The sequence below is a fragment of the Paroedura picta genome, chromosome 18 (assembly GCF_049243985.1).
Source record: "Paroedura picta isolate Pp20150507F chromosome 18, Ppicta_v3.0, whole genome shotgun sequence".
NCBI classification, from domain to species: Eukaryota; Metazoa; Chordata; class Lepidosauria; order Squamata; family Gekkonidae; genus Paroedura; species Paroedura picta.
In genome coordinates, this window is record NC_135386.1 from 370,658 (window position 1) to 395,308 (window position 24,651).

General features: G+C 52.5%; 1 protein-coding gene across 6 annotated transcripts in view; it reads left to right on the forward strand.

Annotated features, from left to right (window-relative positions):
* Positions 1 to 24,651, forward strand: part of TCF12 (transcription factor 12) — a 52,377-nt gene that overhangs the window by 18,041 nt on the left and 9,685 nt on the right. For 5 of the 6 annotated variants that reach the window (XM_077318103.1, XM_077318106.1, XM_077318102.1 and 2 more), the window contains exons 6-13: positions 7,366 to 7,430; positions 11,140 to 11,275; positions 12,673 to 12,725; positions 20,698 to 20,803; positions 21,377 to 21,516; positions 22,356 to 22,509; positions 22,848 to 22,912; positions 24,480 to 24,558. In XM_077318103.1, coding sequence (XP_077174218.1) covers positions 7,366 to 7,430; positions 11,140 to 11,275; positions 12,673 to 12,725; positions 20,698 to 20,803; positions 21,377 to 21,516; positions 22,356 to 22,509; positions 22,848 to 22,912; positions 24,480 to 24,558 — 798 coding nt within the window. Of the gene's footprint in view, positions 1 to 7,365; positions 7,431 to 11,139; positions 11,276 to 12,672; positions 12,726 to 16,184; positions 16,759 to 20,697; positions 20,804 to 21,376; positions 21,517 to 22,355; positions 22,510 to 22,847; positions 22,913 to 24,479; positions 24,559 to 24,651 lie in introns of those variants that run through there. The other variant, XM_077318107.1, reaches the window with a different exon arrangement.

Here is a 24,651-nt window from a genome sequence, read left to right on the forward strand (position 1 = left end):
ATGATGGAGCTCTTAAACACTTTAACGACACTGTACATTGCAGAAGCTAGAAATTTTGTCTCACAAGTGTTGATAATGATTCAATAATGAACAATTTGCTGCAGAAAGATGCATTTTAATATTCCTTTAGACATTTTGAAGTGCTTTTGTCAGAGGAAGTGCAGCTATTATGTCGGGATGATTTGTGTTCCTTCCTAATTCCAGAATTATCCTGTGATAGGAGAGCGGGCTTCCTGGCAGCTCAGGAGTGGCCACTGACATTAGTCTGGTAGGGGAGAAGGCCCTTAGCCTGGCCATCTGTTCAAGGTGAAAGGGGCCTTCCACAAGGACAGTCACGGGTGCTACTGGGTACCACTTGTCATTTGAAAGGAGCTTTTGTTCCTGCATCATGCCCACCTTATTGTCCCACCTACGTCGCATCCCAGTTTTCTGGGCCTGTAGAGGTTTTGAGCCAAGGAATAAATTGCATAGTCAAAACGGATGCATGGCAGCCAGACGGCATCAGAGCATGGACAAACCTGCTATCTCACATGGAGGTGAGAATAACCAGGCTGGATCAGAACCAAGGTCCAGCTGGTCAAGCATCCCGTTGCCACTAGTGGCCTGGCAGACCCCACAGAGAAGCCAGCAAGCAGGCCCTGCAGAGAGAAGGCCTCACCCACCAGCTGCTGCCCAGAGTGTGATCCCCAGAGGCATCTGGCCTCCAATTCCTCGGAGCTCAGAGCCCACCCCAGACCTCACCTCCCCAGGTGAGGGGAGTCTGCAAGTCAAATGCCCACCGGGGGAAGTGGCAGAGCATCAGTCGCTTGATGGAGGAGAGTTGTCTGGTCAAGCACCGAAAGAGTTGCTTAACTGGAAAAGAGCCCTCCCAGTCCTTTAAATAAGATTTGAGCTTCTAAATTCTACCTGCCTCTCTTTGTCCAGTGTTGCACTTGGCACTGATCGGAGGGGTGGTGTGATGTGGCCCGTGCCGTTTTGCCCTAAGCATCGCAGGGGTTGAATGATGCTCATAATACAGGTGTGTGTCTAGCTGTTTTGTTTCCCCTTCTTCCTTCTTCCATGGAAGCAAATGGTCATGCGGTGACAACACGGCACACTGAGCGTTTTCATCTCTGGGCTTAGGTACATCCGATGGCTCGTTAATCTTGTTTCCCTGCTCCCTTTCATTTGTGGGACTGTTGCGGTCAAATAGTTTCTCAGGTCTCCCTTAGCGAACCAGTGCATCTGTAGGTTGTAGCAGGTGTCCACTAGCATCTCTCTCTCTCTCTCTCTTGCCCGCCAGCTTCCTTGTTAGCAGCTGGGGCAGACGGAGTAACAGGGATGGCCGTCAGGTGAAGGACATCAGAATGCACAGGGCACAGGTGTTTGCCATGCCGATATTTCTGTCTTGTGCGGTACAAGTGCTGGGAGGGAGTCCTTCCCCTCTGACTGGCTTGCTGCCCTCAGCAGTGGGAAGAGGCTGTCTTTGAAGTCAAGTGTAAAGAAAGGATACAGGGAGCAGGTGTGAGGAGGAGAAGAAGGCTCCCCCCCTCCCCGGCACCGAAAGGAACGTGGAACGCCTCTAAAAGGTACCGCTGTGCTCAGAAGACAAAAGCCAGTTATACCTTGCAAATTATTTTTCATAGAATATATACCGGAAATAAAATGCTTAATTAGTGGTGCCTGGACTTCATGTCAGTCTTCTCCACCCATGTCAGATGAGCGTGCCGTGTGACTGGCCTGGACACTGGAGTCATGACTGTAGGATCAAGGCGTTGCACGTCCCAAATATATCTGGTCTGTCCTTCCCCTAAACCTTGGTGCCTTGCAAATGTGACGGTGTCCTTGCAGAATGTGCCTGTTGGGATTCCAGATGGTGTGGAGAGCTTTCTCGTGGACTAAGGAATATTTAAGCTGCCCTCCTGGCATGGCCTCGCAGCCTCACCTCTCCTGTCACCTGCTCCGCTGCTCTCCTGAGCCTCCTGCCCCCTCTTCCTATGAGTGCCCTTGGAAAACTGAGTAGGGAAAAGGCGCCAAGGGGGGCCAGAAGAAGGCTCCAAGGCCAAGCCAAGGGGGGCCCAGAGAGGCAGGACTCTTCCTTATCCAGCTGAGTAGCTCTGAGCAGCAACAGCAACGATGCAGAAACAAAACAAAAACCTGCGGCACTAAACCTGTCTTGTTTCTTTTGCTTCTAGTATTCTAGTCTGTCAAAGGTAGAGCTGTATACAAGAGGATTTTGTCCTCCACTTAACAGGAGGAGCTGCCACCGAAGAAGCAACCTGCCTCTGCTTCTGCGGGGACATTCGGGTTGAGCACCCCTGAGCTGCGAGGCCTGCTGGCCAGTGAAGTCGGAGGTCCCCAGTCCTCCTACAGGACATCTGCACCAGGGCTACCCTGAGTTCACGCAGCCGCCTCCTGCAAAGGCTGAATTGAAAGCAAGGACTTAAGTGGGGCTGGCCAAGAGTCCTGCAAGTCCCTGCTGGGTAACCGGGAGGCAAAAGGAAGCACGAGGACCAGAAAATGCCTCTTCCTGGCATGGCGTCATTCGGACTTGGCAGTAAACCCTCGGGGGGGGGGCCCTCCCTCGCTCCTGTGTCAGAAGGGCTGTCTGGCAAGTCTGTTGCTGGCCAGAGATGTCAGGAGAGGCTCTCGGTGGTGGGTTTGCATGTGTGGCCGTGCTGCAGGCGAGGGGGCACTACGGACTCTTGGGTGGAAGCTCCCCAAGAAACATGAAGAAAGTGTCCAATGCTTCTCCGGGGGGGGGGGGGACATGAGCAGGCAGGGTCAACAGCTGCCCTGCTGAGATCCTGCCCAGAGGCTGCAACCTGTTTGTATCCCGCTCAGCCTCAGGCATCGGGTCAGCTTTAGGGAGCTGTCAAAGTCAATATCCTGTATGGGCAGCCTGCTGGGTGCACCACGCTGGTCTTCAGGAGAGGCCTCTGTGTGTGTGTGTGTGTGTCCATCTCTGGGAGCTCAGGGCTGTTCATCTTTGTGTCCGAATAATAGCATCGTAGGCGTTCTTTGTTGCAAAGCTCACGTCATTGATCTGGGACGGGGAGAAAATCCTCCGGGCAGAAGTTTTGGGTTTTGCGTTGCTGCAGGCTGCACTCCGTGGAGCTTAAAGTCAGTGACTTCCCTATTAATAGCCCTCTTATTAATATGCGCCACATGAGCCGCTTTCGGGAGGGAGGTGATTAGGATGCTGGCTTGTATCCTCCAGTGAATGAAATGATGTGTGCTTATGAAGTCATCAGGCACGGACCAGTCAGGCTCTGGAGAGCCCCCCTCCTCCGGGGCCCTCGGGGGGCCATTGATTGGGGACCATGTGTTTGTGCCCGATAGACTGTGAAATGGTGTGTTGCTACACGGCTGTGCGGCACCTGCGCCCCTCCGAGGTGATTGATCGGTTTGGTCATGTGGAATGTTCCCATCTGGTCCTCAGTAATGTGTGTGCGTGTGCGTGTGCGTGTGTGTGTGTGTCTCCTGCGGAATAACTGCAGCCAGCCCTTGCAAAGGCCTGTTCCCTTTTACAGCAAGCTAGGACTGCAAGCCACTCTGGATCGGATGAATACAGAGACTCGATTCTCTGCATCCCCTGAGCCCAGGAGGCTGAAGTCCATGAGAGTTAACTCCAAAAGGGCTCCAGGCAGCTGCCTTGTTGCAGCCACAATACAGGGTGAACCCTTCCCCTCTGGCTCCCCTTCCGAGCACGTGGCTGACGACTTCCTTATAAAACCTCACGGACTCTCTGAGTGGGACAAAACAATTCTGAAATCTAAATGATGGACATTAGTATGCAGTTCTCTTTCTCTCTCTGTCTCTCTCTCCCTCTCTCTTTAAAGATTCTTTAGTGGTGTTGGGCGGTCTTGTTTGATATTTCTCAATCTTGGTTTTTTCATAATTGATCTTTCTATTCCACTTAATGACTAATTACATATCGGACCACTTCATCAGCAGCATTCATCATTGTTGAATGTAATAATGACATTTCAACAAAGGAAAAAAATAAATATGCAAATAGGATCTCATTAACATTTGCACGAGCTGTTTGAATAATCACATTGCTGACAAGGCTGTAATTAACCGAAATGGATGCTGTGTTCAGGATTTGATGGTGTGTTTTCTCAGCAGTTTATTGCTGCTGCTTTGGGGGCTGCCTTTGGGCCTCTTTCCGCCTTGGAGCCCCGTCTCTGGCTTGACGTGGTGGGGTGTGCCAGGTACCGGGGGGGGGGCTGGGGGGTTCGTCATGCCGCTCTGACCTGCCTCCCATGCGCAGAAAGAGACTTGATTTAAATGGCTCTCATGCTAATGAAGCGTGGCTAGACTTCTGTAATTACGCAACAACTGTCAGGAAGAGAGAACGCGAGAATTGGGGGGAAATCTTGCTTAATGGTATTCTGGTGTGAACCCCGTTATATTGATTGGGAGCCACGGTTTCACGCACCACAACAATGGCTTTGTTTGCGTTTTTGTCATTTGCTTCACTGTGATTTCAAGCCAGGTGGTTCAGGTACGTTGTAACTGAAAAACAGTTAGGAAAAAATCACAAAATGTATAGTCAGATTTGTCGCATTTTCACTGCGCAGGTTCTCCCTCCTTTTTTTGTGTGCTGCATTCATTGCGTCTGCCAGGGGTATCAAGTGAGGTGGCCAAAATGCACCAGAGCTGTTGATGTCAGCCTTTTGGAATGACCACAAATGCTGGTCGCAACCAAGTGGGAGGGATTTTCTTTGTCGAATGTGTTCCTGGCCCTTATGGCTCCGCACGGAACATTAACTTGACAGCAGGAATAGATCGTGGAACAGGAAGACAGTTTTGCCCGAAGCTTCACTCTTACGAGTCTGCAGTCTCCAATGGAGTCATAAACGTGAAGACGCATGTGTCTCCTCTGACAGGAAAGCTGAATTTCCGATTTCCCCCTCTTTAGAGCATGCCTTCTTTTTGTGTGTGTGTGTGGGGGGGGGGGGGTAGCGGCGTTATCAGTCGCAAACAAGAGAGGGTATTGATTGGAAAGTGCCAGGTTTGGGAGGAGGGAAGGACTTCAGGCAACGGTTCTCCCAACAACTCTCATTGAGCTTCCAAGGGAGCAGCTTCCTTTTAACTTGTAAAGAGACAAATGCTTCCAGGAATCCGCCATGTCTGAAGGAGTCTTTGTCTCCCAGCAGAAGCTGGACCCTGGCGGTGTGGAAGTGGCCCCTGATGTGTGCAGCCCTCCCACTGCTGCTGGTTGGTGCGCGCCTGTCACAGTCACATCAAGACCAATGGAGTTGTGGCTGAAGTTCCCTGGGGGTGGGGTTGGGGTAGCACGCTGAGCCCATTCTGCGCCTCTTCCCACATTGCTTGGCAATGTTACCGCTTAAATTTCCAGCTCTGGCTTTGCGTAGAATGAAGGTGGTGGCTGCAGAAGGCTGGGAGAAGGAGGGAGGAGGGAGGTGTGGAGGAGAAATCTATTGGGGACGAGGAGCCACGGTGAGATATAGATATCTACAGCTAGCAGACTTCCATGACAGCATTGGGATCTGAACCAGGGTTTCTGTCTGTGAACAGCCTGCACCACCGGCTCTAGATTCTGCCTCTGGTTGAGTGCAGCACAAGTGGAGGATTCGTGGACAAGGTGCGCCCTGGGCTGCCCACCTGCCTGGACCATTCTGCTGGCGGCGGGACTTAGGGTCTGGCAGCCGGTAAAGTCCTTTGGCACGGTGGGTTTCCATTAAACCCTCGGATAACAAGAAAGGGACGCTGAGGGTGCCACTGGGCACTGAAGAAATGGGCATCTGCTCGTAATGCTTCGCAAAAGGGGAAAAATGCTCGATTGGCTGTGTAAATTATTCATGGCAAATTATTTCTTGGCTCTCCTACACATGGAACTGCCGACCTCTGAACCACCAAGCAAAGTGAAACGCGAGTTAGTTGTTGGTTCCCCCCCCCCCCCCCCATTGTAAAGTCATTACATGCAAAAGTAACAGACCGGCAACTGAGAGGTCAGCAAAAGGAGGCGATTTGAGTAACAATGTGCTTACCACCATAATTATTTTTATTAAGCTGTGAAAAATAATTATCCCTTTGTTAGGAGTGAACATTGTGCATCTATTTAGCGGGCGCTTCTAACTGCAGCCGCCCAGGAGCACGGCTACCACAAGGCTACCGGGGAGGAGAACGTAATTAAAATGATAACAGGCCCAGGGAGAAGAGAGGAGATTTGCTCCTCTCGGGCCCAAGGGAGGGAAGCCCGCGAACAAAAGGCCCAGCATGTCAACAGCACAACCTAGCACTTGAAATAGCCATGCAGTGTGTGTGTGTGTGTGTGTGTGTGTGTCCCTGTTTACTCCACAGCATTGAGGAAGAGTCAAACAAAGAAGCAACGTCCCTGCAATAAGCATCACCTCCTGCGTTCTGGTCTTTTGGTATCGCAGCTAGTAGGACTTTTGTGTGCTCCATATTTACCGCCTGCTGGTTAGGAGAAAAACGGCTCTTCCAGAGTGCAATGGTTGGGAGACCATTTTAAATGCTTAAACGTTGGTTCGGTGCTACTCTGGCTCTGCTGATTTGGGGGCCTGGCCGTGACTCAAGTTGCTTCTCAACACTGCCTGGGTGGGAGTCTTGAGCATTGATGCTCAAGGAGTGCGGGGGAAGCATTACGACTTCTCCTCTGCCACAGCAGTTTTCCCGCTCTTTGTAATTTACTGTTTCGCAAATATTTGTTCCAAACCTTCGCCTGGAATATTGCATACCTTAGTCAAGGTTGTTTATCATGTGGTGGAAGGTTTGGGTTTTTTTTTTTAATTTTCAGGAAAGAAAATGCTGAGTCCAGTTAACACAAGCAGTATGATTCATGCTGCTTCAAACCATTTTGCGTGCTAGCTGTTTTATTTGCTTGCTCTCTGACAGCTGCTGGAGACAAATTGCTTGAGCAGAAAACGGGTAACTTTTCTCTTTCTTCGTAACAATAATGTCACCCCTTTCCAAGTGAGTAATAGTGCAATACATGGCAGTGCTATTAACCTTGCCGCGCAGTGTTACCCGGACAGTCCTAAGCGGTAGTTTGTAAACAAGATTGACTTCAGCATTAAATCAGCCGAAATAATCTCATAGTTGAAGGCGCTCAAAGGATAGCCTTGCTTCAGGGCGTGTCCTCAGGGGCATAAGTACCCTTCAGGCACACTGCCCTTTCTCTCTTGGGCACAGAACAGTCTGCTCCCCCCGGGGTCATTGATGACAGAGGAATTCATGCTTCTAAAATACTTTTCAGATGAGTCCTACAGTATTTCTGCCAATGTTCTTGTATTTGCACCCTTTCTTCTCCCTCTGTTTAATACTCTGCTCAGGAGGACCTTTCGCATGTCTGGGGCAGATGCTCATTGTTTTATTCTTACTTTTTCCAAATAGGAAAATCGACCGAGAGAAGTCCATTCCCGTTGTTTGGGCGAGAGCCAGGACTGTCCGGCTGCCAGGTAAACACGGCATCGGAGCTCACTCAAGCGTGTGCTTCTGGGCCCGGGGAGAGGGTTCGGGCTGGAGTGGCAGAGAAGCAGACCTGGGCGGTCTCAGCCGTTGACCTGAAGCCAGCTAGGTGCTCTGGGAACCTACTTCTTATTGTGTCCCTCGTAGCCGAAAGATCTCTACCCTGCCTCAAGCAGAGGGCCCAGCGAAAGGCCTGCAATGCGGGAGGCAAAGAGAAATACAAGTGTGGGGAGGGCATTGCCCAAAGAACTCTGGCCAACTCTGGGCCACCCGGTGGGGCTTCAAGGCAAGAGGCGTTCAGAGGGGGCTTGCTGATGCCAGCCTCTTTGTCGCGACCCCCGTGTTCCTTCATGGCTTCCCATCCAAGCCCTCACCTTCTGGCAAGAGGGTGGCCACTCGGGCACCCGTAGACTCTGCCCGGCGGGGTTTGACAAGAAGAAACGGTGTCCTGGCACCACTGAGCCGCGAAGAAGGCAGCTCGTGGGGGGCTGGGAGGAGGAGGAGGAGGAGGAGGAGGAGGGGGTGATGCACTGTCCTCAGCCCTGTGGCTGAGCACTTATCACTCAAGAAAGAGCTGCTGTCAGTCTACTCCAGCTCTGAACTCTTCAAGCAGAAGCACCGACACAGCTCCCCCCCCCCCAGCCCCTGCCTGCCTGCCTTGCTGGGAGGGAGGCTCGGTCACTGGAGAGCGGGAAGAAATGTTCTCCGAGGGCCTGTGCTCCTGCAAGTGGAGCTGACGGGCTCCTGAAGACCATCCGGCAAGAAGCCCTGGAGGGGAGTGGGGCGCAGGTGTCGGGGATCAGCCTGAGGAAGTGCAGGGAGCAGTCCAGACAGAGATGCTCTCAAGGGGCTGGAGGAGAAGGAGAGGGAGGGAGAGAGAGAGAGAGAGGGAGAGGGAGAGAGAGGGAGAGAGCGGCTGGTGACTCGCAAGTAGTTCTCTCTCTCATCCTTTCTCCTTCTCGGCATAAGGGTGGGAGTGGCCTTGTTCTTCTGGAGCTGGACACTTTTGTATGTTCGCTTTCTGACCTTCTGAGCAAGAACCCTGTAGGGCAGGAAGGAATTGGTGTTCTAGAAGGCATAATTCTATCAACTGGTACAGCACTCCCCCCCCCCCTCCATGTTGTAGCATTTTAAATTCCACCTGGAAGATCCAGTAGTCAGCTGGTCGCTGGAGCTGTGCCTCTGGCTTGGAGGTGAAGGAGCTTCCTGGGCTCTCGAAGCAGGCCTGCTGAACTCCCAGTTTCCTTCAGGAGTGAGGGAATCCCCGCCTTTTTGACTTAACTGCCTTGGCGAGCAGCTGACGAAAACGGAAGCTCAACCCCCAAAGGTCATGGAGATGCATTCCGGGGTACTTCTTTCTTTGCTCCCTGAAATCTCTGGAAATATTAGGAGGGCAGGGTCTCCACCCCTTGCAAATCCACCTCAGGGGGAAGGCAGGCTAGGCATGCTGCAGAGGTCAGTGGGGGCGGCTCTGACGAAAGCTGACGGTTCCCTCCCGGGCAGTTCTGGCAGGGAATGCAGATAAAGCAGGCCAGCTCTGGGAGGAACCCAGCCCTTAAGGAGGAGCTACAGAGGCTGACTGGAGCTGCTGCAGGGGGTGGCCATGCAAATGGTTTGTGCTCGGAGCCCAAGTAATTTGCATCCAGGAGATGAGCGGGAGTTGGGAGGGAGGGAGGGACAGGCCTTCCTGGGTGCTCACATGCCGAAGAGAAGCAGCTGAGGTCAGGCCCTAATAAAACGGCTTCCTTGTGACCACAGACCAGTGTCCTGAACACTCAGGTGCCGTAGCTTCCGGCTGGGGAATCTCTGTCCTTGGGCCGTGGCTGGGGACGGAGCTGGGGTGATGCCTGTGGGGATGTCTGTTGCCTGCCTCTCCAGGCTTCCACAGTGGCTGGGAGGGAGTGTGGAGTCTCTCCACTTTGGAGCTCCTCTTCCCACGAGGAACCGCTTCCTGCTTCTCAACCTGCTTCGGAGGCAGCGGCTGGCTCCCCCTTCCCTGTCATCACGTGCCTCCTTCATGGCTGGTTAGCACAATGCATTTAATGAAAACTTCCTAAGACAAAACCTCAGAGAGAGTCCTCATCTGTCTCATTTTCTGGCAGCTACTATTGATTACACATTCAAGGTTCCTTTGTTTTCACTATCTAATGATATTCTCAAGATTGGATTCTTTAACAACCTGCTGATAGTTGTAAAAGTGTCCCTAAAATTTCCATAGAGAATGGATTTGCAGTGTCATCTCGCTTCATGGCTGCCAGTACTTGCTGTGTTTGACGGTTGTCAGAAGCCCACATCCCCTCCGTCCGTCCGCAGTCCAGAGCTTGCCTCAGGCATACTTGGGGGCTGCTATGGGATGCCAGGGCAGGGGGCTGAGCATGCAGACAGCTGGCTCCTGTGCTCATGCCCTCTTTTGACATGCAGAGATGGGCGTCGGCGCTTTTCCTGGGGCTTTATTTTCCTGTGGAAAACTTCCTGTTGCAAAAGCTTATTTGTTTCCTAAGAACAATGGGCGCCCATTAGGCAGCAGTAGGCAAACCTGGCAGTTTCCAAGTGGCCGTTAGTGCTTTTAGGGTGATTCTTCCCAAAAACTGTGTGCGTCTCCTTTGTTGGATTGTAAAGTGGGGATTTGGAGAGAGAAACCGCAAACACATAGCGATCCGAAACAGTTACAGATTCCTCTGTTTGGGGATTACACGACAGCTTCCAGCATGTGAGAGGAAATGTCTACGTAAGAATTTTAACCTTGGTTTGGGTTTCACTAGCATGACCAGTCTGATGCTAGCAAAGATGCGTCCAGCTGGCCTCCCAGGCCCAGGGTTAAATTCTGGCAAAAGGAATGAGTGAGTGACCGTATTCACGGGTGTCATGCACCGTCAGTCATCTCAGGGCACCCAGCAAGGGGTGTCAGCTGCTTCTAGTGCCTTTTAGGGGTTTTACAAATACAAACAGGATAAAGGAGGCAAATGCTATATCATTGGCTTAGATTTTTAGAAGTCTTTCTCTAATTAAAGTATTATCCATATAAAGCTTTAAATGCATATAAATGTCACATTTAAACCTCATTCAATAAGTTCTGTTTTCCCTAATGAGATTAATTACATTTGTATTGATTTTTCATGTTGCAAAGTTTGAGAAAACTTGGCTAAAACTTTTCCAGGATCAAGCATGATGTAGAAGAATACTTGGTTTTCTTTAGAGTAAGATTCTTTTCTCCTCATCCAGGCTTGCCCATGGCGGGGTGGGCAGGGGGTGCTCTGCTAGGACTTGAGCATTCTGGCACTTTGTGTGTTCCTCAGAGAATCTCTATTATTTGACGAGAACATGAATAAGAAACGACAGTCAACTCCTTCAGCACTGCTGGTGCCTTGACACGTTCAGCTTCTTCTCCCTTTAGCTGGTCAGCTGATATGCTGATAATAAGGCCTTATGCATAATTATGGAAGCCGACAGGCTTTTATAATGGAAGGGAATAAAAACTTTCTGGAAACTTGAGACTGGAGTTGTCCTCTTAAGAGCGGGGAATCTTTCCTGATCTACGGCAATAATATCACAGTAATCCTTAAGCCACAATTTCCCCACTCAACACTTACTTGAACAAGCTGGTTTGTGATGGAGGTTGGCTTTAGCAGCCAGCCTCGGCAAATGGATGAGTTGTGAGAGAGGATGTCTTAAAATGTCGTTCTTCTGCTTGCTTTGCAGCCCAGTCTGCTTCGGCCAGAGATGGGTCTTGGGAGCCCAAGTCTGATGTCCTCCTCAGGGAAAGCTGGAACGCCCTATTATCCGTTCTCCGCCGCAAATTCAAGGCGAAGACCTCTTCATGAGGTGTCTTCTCTGGGTGAGTCATTGATGCTAATCCTGGTCCCGGCTCCTGCTGCAGCTTTCCTCACAAGGCTCTCTTTTTGCAAACTGAGTGGCTTCCTCTTGGCACACAGGGCCAAGGTTGGGGGCGGGGAATCTGTCTCAGTGTAGATGTAACTTTTGCGTGGTGGGCACCTGATTCCACGTCACCTTGAAGCTCTGAGAGTGGGAGAAGTTTCCAGAAGAGAGCAGGCATATGACCCTCATCCTCTTGAGAGCAGAACTGGGGAAGAAGGCTTCCCGGTGTCCCTTTGCACCCCCTTCCCCCTTGTGACATGCAGGTCTGGTAGACATCCGCAGAAAGAGGGTATCAGATGCCAAACGTTATTCCTCCATTTAGTTGCTTAATCAGTAGCAGTGGTCGTTGTCTGTCTTTCTGTGGCACTTAAGTGTTTCAGGCGGCATCAGGAAGAACTTTAATTCTAGTTCATGTAGAGTTGGGACAACTGTGTCCTCATGAAATAGTCCTGGTTTAGAACTGTGTATTCTTTGACATTCAGCTAGTATTGGTGGATATTTAGCTGATGATGAAATTCAGCCGCTAGTCCTCTGGGCAGGGAGGAAGGTGTCTTGCCTGTGCTGGGAGGGAGCACCGTTGATATAAAAGATCCTGCAGGAATCAAAGCCCGCCCAGATCTTTGCACCCCTCAGGGTGTGCTCATGCACTGCCGAACTGAAAGCATGGTTGAAAGTGGACGAGAGGGACGTCGGTCGATTTGAGGAGGGCCCCCCCACCCTCCGGAGGCCGAGAAGTTAGTTCAGTGCTGAGGCAGCAGCCCAGCTTTACAAAAAGAGACACACAGATTAGGCATAGCCAAGATAGCAGATCTGAATCTATTCTAATAACATAGTGGTGAACCGTAGGCTCCACTCCGCACGCGGGAGCAGTTGTGCTTGGGTCATAATGTTCCGTTCTGCTCCCTGCCGGGCTGGCTCACTTACCTGTTTCAGAGCTCACCCCCCGCAGTTTATAGCTCACAGGTTCCTCGTGGTTTGAGCTTTCCCTTAGGCAGGGATGACTTCTGTGCTTTCTGACGCTCCGGCTTGAATAACACAACTCACAAAGCGAATACCTGGATCCTGTCCGGTTCTCTGACTCCTTGGGTGCACTCCTGTGTGAGTGGGTTGACAGAGTCAGCTCCTGGATTCAAGGAGATGTGCCCTAACAGGGCGGCTGTGTTTGTTCCACAGCACACATGTTTGTACCCAAAGGCGTTCCGGTGTGGAAGTCCTGTGGTGCCCCCAGTGGATCCTTCCTCTGCCTTCCTTCTCTTCTCAAGCCCTTCTTAGAGAACTTTGATTCAGCACTGCTACTTGTTTCTGTTTGTTACCGAAGTGTAGCTAATTGGAAAATTTGTGACTTTTTTTGTGCAGATTCTCTGCAGACAAAGAAAGTAAGGAAGGTGCCCCCTGGTTTGCCTTCTTCTGTAAGTAAAGCTTTGTTTTTAACTTCTGGTAAATGCAGCTGAATGAACAGACAGGTGGGGAGCTGGTCTATCAGGTCCCTGTTGGATGGCTGACTTACATCCATCACCAAGAGCCCAGGAGCTGACGTCCCTCCGAGGCTGGTGTAGGGAACTGGCAGGCGCCCCTTCCTGGCAGCCCTTTCAGAGAGGAGGGGCAAGAGGGTGTTCTCCAGGGCTGCCATTGGGCTGTTCCTTCCCTTATGGGAGAGGCAGCGCTTCCCAGTCTGTTCCAGCAGCCAGCCCATAGTGCTGGGGCCACGAGAGGGGAGGTCCTGGGGGCTGTCGCTGCCAGGCGTTGTGGAGAGCAGCAGGGAACCGTTCTCGGCTGGCTGAGGCAGGGGAAGATGAGAAAGGGGGACGCAGGGAAGCCTGTGGGAGGATAAGGCAGGAGGGGGCGGGGTGCAGGATGGAGGGAGATTCAGAGGGAGGCAGGGGGGCCATGGGGAAGGGAAGAACCGGAGCCGGTGGAAGGGCAGGCTGAGTTGTCGAGGGAGAGGCCAGATGCCGAGTGTGCTGAGAGTCTGATCGGCGTGTGCCTGCATGAAGAAAGCCAGGGCATGTGCCCCGTGGCCAAGGGAAGGCGCTTGGGGGAGGGAGAGGGGGCCTGAGGGCTCCTTCTTGGGGGCCCAGGGGGCTTCCCTCTGACCTCAGGGAAGGGTCCCTCTGGGGGAGGTCAGCTGGGCACCTCCAGTCAAGCCACGCCTTGGCCGTGCCTTTGTGCAGCTGTGGTGGCCGCGTGCTTTGTGGTACGCTCTGTGCCCATTTGCCTCCTTATCCCTGCCACACGGATTCCTCTCGGGGGAAGAGAGAGGTGGCCCAGGGACTGTCAGAGGAAATCTCCCCCTCTCGTCTCGGGATGTTTAATTAGTCATTATGTTGCTGAACAGGAGGACAGACAGAGATTAATAGCCCAGAATGGTGGAAATTTGCATGGGGAATAATCCCAGCGGAGCGGCAGACACTAAGATTCGCGGGGCACGTGCGGCTCTGCCGGCCTCCGCAGGGCTGCCGTTATTAATAGGCATAAATCACCCCGTCAGGCGTTCCTCGGGAAGCCCGGGTGCATTTCCAGGCCCTTCGTTAAGCCTTGGCTGGCTTCAGCCGAGCACCAGGAAGACTTTCCGGCAACTGGTTTGCTGATCCGTCTTCTCAGAAATGTCTCCTTGGAGAACGGAGGGCTTTGGAGGGGATTGGCTTTTAAAGAAGCCATGGGCAGCTGTGGTGCTCTGATGGCTTTGGGGTTGCTTGATGATAGTCCTCCCATTGCAGTTGGAAGCCGGTGTATCCTTGCCTCTTCCGTGCCAGCAGAAGGCAGAGTCCTCCACTCTTTCCCCCCTCAAGTGGGGAGGGGGCAGGGGGAGAGGCGGCCGAGCGTCTTTGTTGTGTAAATGGAGGTGTGGGCCTTTGATTCAGCACGACTGACTGAAGACATGGCGCAGGTGCACCCCGGGATGAGTCATCCTTGAGAGCCAGCGCTGGCTGGATAGGAGAGCTTCAAAGTGGGTCCGTTCTTGGGTCTTGCTGCAGTGGGGCCTGGGTGGCGGCTTTCTCCCTCCTCTGCCCCCTCTGTTGTGTGTCCAGCACCAGAATGGAAGCCCAGCTCCTCTTCCTGCGGTTGTAGGAAGAGTGGAGAGGCGGCTCTCAGGGCACTTTCTGGGCTCCTCCGTGCCGCCTTCTGTGGTCCGTGTTCCCTGCGAGGCCAGTGGCCTCGTGCTCCGCTTTGCAGGCAGGGGATGGAGAGGGGCCTGCTGAGTGCTGCTCAGGGACCTCTTAGCCCCCCACCCTGCTGCTCCCATGGCAGTGGCTGCCAAGGGTCTGTGTCATCCTGCCACACAAAATAAGACTTCCTTTGGCTGGTGGGACATTTCCTTCACGTTTGTTTCCCCGAGGAGGTTCTAGATGGCAAGTGATGAAATCAGGAGCAGGAAGGGCTAGATTCTACAGCCACCTACAGGAGACTGTCCAAACAGCAGCCTCATTCGGCTGCCCTGCCTTATGCCTTGGTTTGGGAGGAATGCAGAGGGGCAGGAAAGTCTGGAGCCCCCCCGCCCCCCCTTCATACTTTCATATGGATGATTTTGAGTGCTCTCTCTCTCCCCCCCCCCCCCCTCTCAGGTGTGTGTTTTGTACTTTGTCATTCCAGTTCCAAGACCACACTGACAGCCATCCTCAAGGTCATGTCAGGCCAAGGCTTTGAACTTTGTCTCTTGCTCCTAGTTTGGGTTCAGAGAGACTCTTTGATTTACTCCCCCTCTTCTCAGAAGAGGAGTAAGAGCCTGCCTCCTCCATTCCCTTTTCTCTCTCCCTTTCTGGGTGACCCGTAGATGGGGAAGGTCCCTGTGGAGGAGTAACTTCTGTCCAGCTGAGCACTAGGGACAGGTTACAGATGCTGGGAAAAAGAGCCCATCTTGTGGAGGAATGTGCTGAAGCCCCCCTGCCTGGGCAGGCCCCCCTGATTGTGGTGCTCCCTACAGAGATTAGACATCCCTGTCCTGATAACGGGGCTTTATTGGGAGTGAAATGGCTTATGTGGTAGCTGCAGGCAAAGGTTGAAGGAGGGAGGGAAAGCCAGAGAACTGAAGAAAGGAAAACAGTGAGTTAATATTCCCTCCCACACAAACACTCTCTCCCTCTTTAGACCAAGGCCATAGACACCACAGTTCACCCTTCGCGTTTTGGACGGGATGTGGAGTAGAAGGAGCTGCTTGGGTGGGGCGGGAAGGAGCTGTTTCCAGTCATGTGAAACCTCCAGGATCAGGCATGCATGCATGAGCACCTCCTCTGAAATCTTTTACGTGAGGGGTGTGGGCCAGGATTCCCCAGTGAGCAGGGTCTGGCCAGCTCTGCTCCCACCTCTGCGCCACTGGCTGCTGCCACCGCAGGGGGTGTTCGAGCACGGAGGGGCAGGCCTGGGGGTCCCTTGAAAGCTCTCTGGGTCCGGCTCAGGAGATCCGCACTGCCGCAACACGTGCATCGTCCTTCCTCTCGCGACTGCCGGCTGTAGCCGAAACCTCCTTGGGCAGCCAGGAGACTAGAGCAGGGCTCCTTTCTTCATGTCAGTTTGCATCGTGCTCCTGCCCCACAAGATAGAGCCATTCCTAGCAGTGTGAAAACAGAGGCAATTAACCTATTAGAAGAAAACTGTATGAAAAGCAAACAGAGATCGCTGGCAGGGGCTAACCCTAACCCCCCCTTCCCCCTCCCCAATTGGATATCCTTATTGTTCAGCCAGGGGTTAAAAACAAGCTGGGCGGAAGTCCAGAGGCTTGTGTGTGTGAGAGAGAGAGAGAGAGGGAGGGAGGGGTGGGTGGGGTGGGGGGGGAGGGATCCTCCTCCTGGCAGGGGAACCAGCCCAGGAGGGTTCGTTCGGAGGCATCGTATTTGAGAAGGAGATTTGGAGGGATCCGGAGGGAGGTGTGGCTAGCGATGCAGGCAGTTGGGTCTCTGCCGCCACAAGTGCTCTCCTTTGACTAAAACTGCAGAATTAACTCGGGATTTTTCTGTTGGGGTCGTCTGTGGTCTTTTTAGCTCCGGAACACATCACTTTTCGGTCGTCTTCTGAGCTACGGACGCAATCGTTCCTGCATATGATCGTAGTTACCTACGTTATAGAGATCGTGTTTATCACTAAAAAGCAGCACGGAGCTGAATGTGCAGGAAGCTGAGAGCGTCGCGCTCCCCACGCACTCGCCCGCCCGTCCGCCCGCCCGCCCGCGCACACCCCTCCCCGCTCCCCTGCCGAAGATGGTTCAGTCCTGCTTTGCATGAATTCCTTTTGAGTCGATCCATGTGTGCTTCCTCCCTTCTTCCCTTCCTCCCTTCCTCGCATCGGGCCTGAGGACTTGCTGTGTTTGATCTGGCGGATTGATGTCGTGGAGGGAAGCGGTGCACTTTGACGGCGGGTGGGGTTGTTTTTAGGCCAAGCATGTATTGTGCCTACCCAGTACCTGGAATGAACAGCAACCCTTTGATGTATTATTACAATGGGAAAACGGTAAGGGGGTTTTCCTTTTGTTCCCAGAGTTTCCAAACTCTTCTTCCGCAGGGCTGGTAACGTCATTTTGTCGCCTCTGGACCGGTGGAGCAGTTAAGACTTCTTTTAATTGCACAGTGTTTACTTTCACTCGTAATATTTGACTAGATTTGTGTTTATTTTATGCTGCTTTTCCGTTGCAGGCAAGAGTGACGTCCTTCAGTCATTTAGAAATGTGTTTTGAAAAGCAGAAGGATGTTTCTGTTTCATCCAGTTGAGAGAATGAAAACAATTCTTGTTAGTTACGTTAAAAAAAACAGCCTGTGTGGAGAAAGGGGACTGTTTCAGAAAACCTGAAACTGGCATTTCCTGTTTGGAGTTTTATCATCTGTTTTCAGTTGGAATTCTTTTGTTTTGTTGTTGTGTTAAGATTCAGGCCCATATAGTTTTCTTAATACCTCTGAGCACTATACGCTAAAATATTTCCAAGAACCTTGGGCGTAAAAGTGGATTGCATCCATTGAGAAGATTAAAGTTATAAAACGGCCCCTTCTTGTTGGTGTTTGAAAGGGGGTGTTCCAGTTTGGCACTTCCATTTGTCTATTTGGATGTTGCATAATATACATTAATCTTGGAGGGTGTTGCTGTTGGAATGGACGGTGCATTTTTAGGGACTGAAAAGAGAAATTCCTTGGGGTTGGGAGAGCAGAGTGTTGCTCAGAATTCAAAATAGCTTATTGGGGGTTTTATTTTCTCTGCTTCAGTTTCTATTTCACATTTCTCTGTTGTCATCCCAGCCAAATAGGGGTCCTCAAGGCATATTTTATCGACTTGCTAAACAATCTTAACTAGGAGTAGAAAACTGGCATAAATGTCCGCTTCTAAGTATTCGCAAACAGTTCTGTAACATTTGGAGTATCAAGACTTATTAGTGTTGTCATTTCGTGTATGAAGACTTATCACTCAGCTACCTTGTGCCTGGGACTTGGTGATGTGTTCCTTTGGCATTGTACCGGTGGTTGAATATTTTTGAATCGTCTTCTAGACACCTCTTCTCTAAATGAATTATAAAATGTGCATGAACTTCAGACAACTTTGAAGAGAGATATCTGCTTGACCTTTTTGGTTTTCTTTGGTACCAATGTCCAAAGTCCCTTCAAATGTGAAGTGGTTTCCCTTCATGTCTGCTTCTAAATGGAAACACATGAAATCTCATGTGGAGACGCATGTTAGAAAGAAGTGAAATGGGGTCCACAGTCACCCCTGAAGCAAAAGGGCCCGTGGCTTCCATGGCGTGTTGGTTTCATTCCTCAGTGCAGAGCGTTCTCTTTGTTCTGCAGTGAGGGGGAAAGCTTTGATCTTATTAAGTATTTCCAGGCTTGCCGTGGGTGGACGTGGGGGGGGAGGGGGGTGCGGGAAGAAAAGAGAAGCAGAGCCTGGGCTTGCCACGGGCCACTTCCGTGAGCTTGAGAAGTGGGGCACCTCCCCTTCAGGAGACAGCCCCACAACCCCCCTCGAGGTTTTGGGCTTCGGAGATTAATTCCCCCAAGGCACAAATAAGGTGGCCCTTTGGAGCCCCCCTCTCATCCATCCTGGTTTATTAGGCGGCTGCCTGCTGGGAAATGCGTTTCAGGGATTCGTCCTCTGGAGTTCTGCCCTCAGCGGTGGATCCAGTTTCTTTTTGCTCCCACCAGACTAGCCCAGCTGCCGCCCACCACTGGGTACCTCGGAAGGCTCCGGAGCAGGACATCTAAGTGTAGTCCTCCCCTTGGCTTCCCCGAGGCAAGCCGGCTCAACTCCTGCCGCTTTGCAGTTAAACAGCGGAAGCAGGGGCAGTGACCTCCCTCTGGCCCCAGGCGGAAGGGGTCTGTGCTGCCCTGTGGCTGTGGCCGTGGGGCTGGGCTCCTCCCGAAGAAGCCAAGGCAGGGCCCAGCTGTTGCTCTGGACAGGGAGCCACTTGTCACTCAGAGCGGCCTTCCTGCATCATGGTACCCACGGCGGATCAGGACCTCGGCTTCCTCGTGGACTCCGACTCTCACCGTGGAGTGTTACGGGGTGGATTTTCCAGGCAGAGAAGGAAAGGTTGCTGCTTCTCTGAGGACTTGGAATGGGGACGGGGAAAGGATTGTGAAAGCTTGATAAGGCTTTCTTTCAGAAAAGATGCCTCTAGTCTGGGCTCCTTTCGTGTTGAATGTAAGGCACCTTTTCGGTGGCAAGGCAGTGTGTTCTCTTAGAACGATCGCCACGAAGGAAACAACACGTGGAAGGAACAGGGGCTGTCTTTTTGGACCTCACAACCCCACGATAATGCCGAATGTCTCATAATTCTGAATCTGATTGAAGTATTGCTTTGGAGAGAAAATGCAGTAAAATATATTTTCTGGAAATTTGTCAGCTACAAAGTATGTGTACTTGGAATTACTTCTGCTTCACAGAAGTTTTCAGCTTTTTAAGAATTCTGGCTCTGCACAGTGAGGAAAGTAACTCTCCACCCCGTGATCTCCAGAGCAGCTCACACCGGATACAGACTTGCACTTTAGTGACTGAAGACTTGAACTGTGCAGGTCTCCAGCGGTGCAGAAGGGAGTCCAAAGCGCTGTGAGGGATCATTAAAAGGTCTCCCTCCACTTTGCTGCACACAGTTCCTGGAATCTCTTTGAACCCTGAGACGCTGTGTGCGCGCAAGTGCACACACACACACCCCACACACACACACCCCCACACGCCTGCTTAGTGCGCTATCAGGTCTTGTGCCTCCAGTCGAGCTTTGAGTGTGTGGCTGGCAAGATGGAAGCATCTGGGCATGTTTAAAATGTCTTCAGCGTCAAGTGGTAATTACCCGCATGGGTCTGGTTACTCAGAGGCTGCCTAATCCGTTTCTCCCCTTTTGCTTTTACGTTTTTGTTTGTAGTAACAAAAAGAAAAACGAAAAACCTGTGATTAGCGGGGAGGGGGCTGCGCTGGCAGGCGTCTGCAGGTGATCCGATGGCTGAGGAGACCCGGTTTCAATTTGGGGGCGGTTCTGGCTGTAACCAAGGCCGACTTGCTCTTTTGCTGGACTTGGCAGGCCGTCCTCCCACATCTGGAGCAAATGAAGACTTTGAGACCACATCAGTTGTGTTTTGCCGCAAGAGCCCTTTGATCTTTAAAATCCAGACGGGGAGAGGTGCAGCTTGATGCTGCTCTGTTTGGGCCAGCTGTGCCTCAGACTGGGGACAGAGAGCTTTGTGGACAGCCTGCACCGTCCTGGCCCGCCACGCAGGGCCCCCTTATCCTTACACTTTGTGTGTGTGTGCAAAACAAGACATGGTTGCGGTGAATTTCTTGAAAGTCAGCCTCCTTGTCTGGTGGTTCAGGCTCAGGATATGGAGAGAGAGAGAGTGTGTGTTGTCATTCGCTAGGAAACCTGCCCGTCACTGCAGCGGTGTCTCATTCTGGCTGCGGCGACTGATGGTGAGGTCCAGCACAGGGATCAGCAGTCACCCCCATGTCTGCTTTCTGGGCAGACCTGCCCAAACCATTAGCCATTGATGTTTTAGGCCAAGAGAGAGGGAGGCATCTTGTCCTTTTATATGTGTGTGTGTTTGTGTATTTAACAAACTGTATGCCTTACCTTTCTGCCCTCATAAGGACCACCAAGGCAGCTAACCAACTGAAACGTACATAATAAAAACACACCATTAAATACCAGATACCAGATACTAACATGCACAGAAAAAGATGAAAACAACCATTACAGCAGTGGGCCAGGAGGAGGGACCACTGAAGGAAAGCCAAATAAAACAAAGCAGTCTTCACCTGCAGAAGGCCTTGTCTGGGAGGAGCTTGGGCAGGGGAGGGCTGGTGGGATCTGTGGGGCAGGATTCAGTTGCTCCTGCAGGCCGTGCTGCACGCGTTTCGTGATTTCGTATTTGTTCTGCTTGAGTGTGACTTTTGCTTCCCTTCCTTTCCTGTGTTTAGGTTTACGCACCATCTCCCAGTTCTGATGACTTCAACAGAGAATCACCCAGTTATCCGTCTCCTAAGCCTCCCAGCAGTATGTTTGCAAGCACTTTCTTTTTGCAAGGTAAGGATAAAAGGTTTTCCCCTTGAGCAGCGGTTAGAGGAATGCAGACTACGGAACCGGGCATAAGCCTAGACATAAGGCGGGTGGGGAGGGAGGCACACACGATACGAGCGTATGGGACAAATCAAAACATAACTGGGCCTGCTCCCTTTTCCAGTATTTTGGGTGCCAAAACATAGAGTGTGTACTTGGGATCTACTGGGTTTTATGTGCCGTGTGAAATCCCGATGCTCCTGTAAAAGGAGCTCTGTACAAGACCAGGTGGGGCTGGGTCTTGCGCTGGTTTGGGTTGTCTTGGGGGCATCATTTCAACCTTGACAACTCTATGGTCCTATGGTCAAGTCAGCGTTGGCCAGGTCAGTAAAGGTCACCAAGCAGCAATACGGAAAGAGTGACCGCCCCCAAACACTGCCCAGATAGCCTTGCCCCGGAGATCTCTCTGCCAGCCACTGCAACCGCTGGAGTTGTTCTTGCAGCCGTGTCACGATGGCTGTCTGGCAGCACATGCTCTTGGGGAGGTGTTCCGTGGACCATCCTGGGCTTGCTTTGTTCTTTTTTCCTGGCCAAATGCAGACGGGACCCACAGCGCTTCTGACCTCTGGAGCCCTTCCAATGGGATGAGCCAGGCTGGCTACGGCGGGATCCTTGGAAGCTCCTCGTCTCACGTGTCGCAGTCGGGCAGTTACAGCAGCCTCCATGCGCACGACCGCTTGGTAAGACCCCACGTCAGGCGCTCTGCCTGGCCACTGAAGCAGGCCGTCCTGGAACACGGGCTTCCTTGGAGGCTAACAGAAGAAATGCCGCAGTTAGAAGGTTTTGCTCTTCACAGCAACTTAATTGACAGAGCGGCCAATTGAAGAAGCTTTCATGGGTTAACCAGGAATTGCTAAACCGAGGCTTAATCTGGGTGGCAATGCTCAGGGGAGGGATCCAGCTTGCCCACACCACCGTATCCTTCGGGGGGGGGGGGGAACGACAGTGAAGAGCTCTTCCTAAACTGGCTGACTGGGCAGCAGAATGGCAGGTCAGAGGCAGAGTGGCAGAATGACCTGCCTGTGGAGTTGGCATCTAAGCTGGCTGTCCTTGTAGGGTTCTGTGCTGCAGAAAAGGCAAATTGAGCGTCAAGAGTGGGATTGGGAAATGAGACCGCAACTGTGCCTGCTGTGAGGCCTGTGGCATGGCCACCCCAAGACTCCCGTGTGGTGCAGTCTCGTCTCATCCCAAGCTGCAGAGTTAGCTGGTTAAGGCACGGGAGCCCTTGCCTTGGGATACAGGAGTGGCCCTTTCAGGGAACTGCTACAGAAACTGCAGCTCCGAAGACGTTTGGGCCAATGGGTGGACTAGGTCTGGGCGTGTTGTTGTTGATCCTGGTCCCACAGAATGGCCCCTCCCGGCCTCCCTCCGCCGGACTGCGAGGACTGAATAGTCGTCTCCCTCCCTCGTGGGGTCGGTGGGTGTTGGGCCGAGGGGAAGTCCCCACGCTGCCTCCTGCTGCCTCGTGCATCAGTGCTAACCGGGCCTTTCTCTGATCCCTCTTCTGCTTCTTCCCTAGAGCTACCCCCCACATTCAGTCTCGCCCGCAGACCTCAACACCAGCCTCCCCCCCATGTCGAGCTTCCACCGGGGCAGTTCCAGCAGCTCCTCCTCCTATGCGGCTGCCTCCCACACACCTCCCGTCAACGGCTCCGAGAGCAGCAGCATCCTGGGTAAGGAGGGCGGAGCCCCCCCCTCCCCCTCTCTCTCTGCTCCGGCGGCCACCCCAGCAGGGTCGCTCGTGCCTGGCTTGTGGCTGTGCTCTCGTGGGGGCAATGGCGAGCGTTTTGGCCAGAGAGAGAGTCCTGCCAAGCACTTCCCACTTCAGGCCACTTTTAAGCTTTCCCTGCCTGAGAGAGCCCAGCTCTCTGCTTGGACTCGGCCTGAGATTCCGGCTGGTCTCCCTGTGGCAGGACGGCAGCCTTCGGGAGTCGCTTCAGCAGCACTGAGGTGGCGTTCTGATTGCAACCCCCCCCCCCCGTCTTTCTTTTTCTTCTTTCTCTCTCCACAGGGAACAGAGGCAATGCTGCAGGAAGCTCCCAGACTGGGGATGCCTTGGGGAAAGCGCTGGCATCCGTAAGTCCTTTCCCCCCAATGCCTTCCCCAGATCTCCCCCCCCCCCCAGTGCCTTGGCTGTAGGTCCCATGGCCGGCCAGTTGCCTGCGTCCCCAGCACAGCATGCATTTCTCACAAGGCAAGATTTGGCTTAGGGGGGGTGGGGCGAGGGGGCTCCCGTTGGCTGCCTCGCATCACAGAGCAAGGGCTTTGCCTCTGCTGAAGTTTAAGAGACCCGCCCGGGTCTGTCCTTTTGTGGAGATGGCTGGGCGTAGGGGAGCGCTCACAAAGTTAGACTGGGGGGGGGGGGGCTGTAGATTTATCACAAAGTGATTTTGGAGCAAATGTGTGTCGCTGGAGGTTGTCGTGGCAACTTGGTCCTGTCATTTGATGCTGTTGTGCAAGTGGGTCGTCCCATAAATCATTTCTGTTTTAGCGAAGGGAGACGTTCTCCATCTGCTTGGCTGGTCTGTGCTGCAGCCCACCCCCTGGGGCTCCCACTGCCACCCAGCCTCCCTCGAGGCGGCCCTTGGGGGAGGAGCAGGCTGTTCTGGCCCCCTTTCTGAAGAGGAGGCTGTCGAGAAGCTCTCTCTTCCTGCCTTGTAAATAAATATTGCCGTTCCTAATGAGGAGGGAGTCTGGAGTGTCATCCTGCCGGTGTGCAGCTTTTTAAGGAAAGAAAGCTTTTCATGTGTTCCTCAGACGGCACAATCTTTGTTCCTCCGTAAGTATTAAAGCCCATGCAGAACCCCGGGTGATTAAACGTGTAAGGCCAGATAATACATTTGCAAAGGTTCTTTTATCTTAGGTTTAAGCCTGGATAATTGTGGACTTAATCTCAGAGCAGGCAAGAAAGAGAATTGTACATGAAAGTATTTGCACACAGTTCCCAAAGTCCTGTGGATTATACGTTCGCTTGGATAATGAATCGGCGTAGATGGAAACCAAAGGAAATCTGGATATTTGCGCCATTTCTAATGTGTTTTCCTGAACATTTGCCAAACAATAACCCTTCAAGATTGTGCCCGCTGAGAGTTATGTGGCAGGAGAAACATCTGGTTTATTTCAGTGCTTAATGCCAAATCAAAACACTTGGCCTTTAATTTAAAGGAGATCAAAGAGGAGGGCTGTTTAACTTGGTTGATTATATCGGCCCTCTTTGTCTGAACCTGTGTTTGGATTCCTACCTCTGAGGCATTTGTGCCTTGGATAGCTAACTGGCCAGTGGTCCCCAAACAAAAGCTGGGGCTGACTTTTCCAAGTGGCCGGAGGGGCTTTTGTTGCTCTGGCTCCCGGGTCATTAGCATGACAAAGCGGCCCTGAAAGGAACAGGACCAGAAGCGGGCGGGGGAGAGGCGGCCAGTGAGCCGGTGGGGGTGCTGCGTCACCCCCAACTAGCCCCTTATCTGAGCAGGAGGTTGAGGATGGCGGGGGGGGGGGGGGCAGGCCCCCTAAGCCCTCCCCAGATGGCGGGATGGAGTTATGGGCACCATGGATGGAGTTATGTGGGGGTGTGAAGCCTACAAGCTGTGGGTTCCCTCTTCAGTCCTTGTGCTGACCTGCGTCTCCCTTTCCCTCCCTGGTTTAGATTTATTCACCTGATCATACCAGCAGTAGTTTTCCATCCAATCCCTCGACACCAGTGGGATCCCCGTCACCTCTCAGCGGTAAGAGTCGGCCTCTCTTGGCTAGCGACAGCCTCCTCTTGACCACTTGCCCTTCTCCTTGATGCTGAGAACACAGCAGGGAGTACAGCTGAG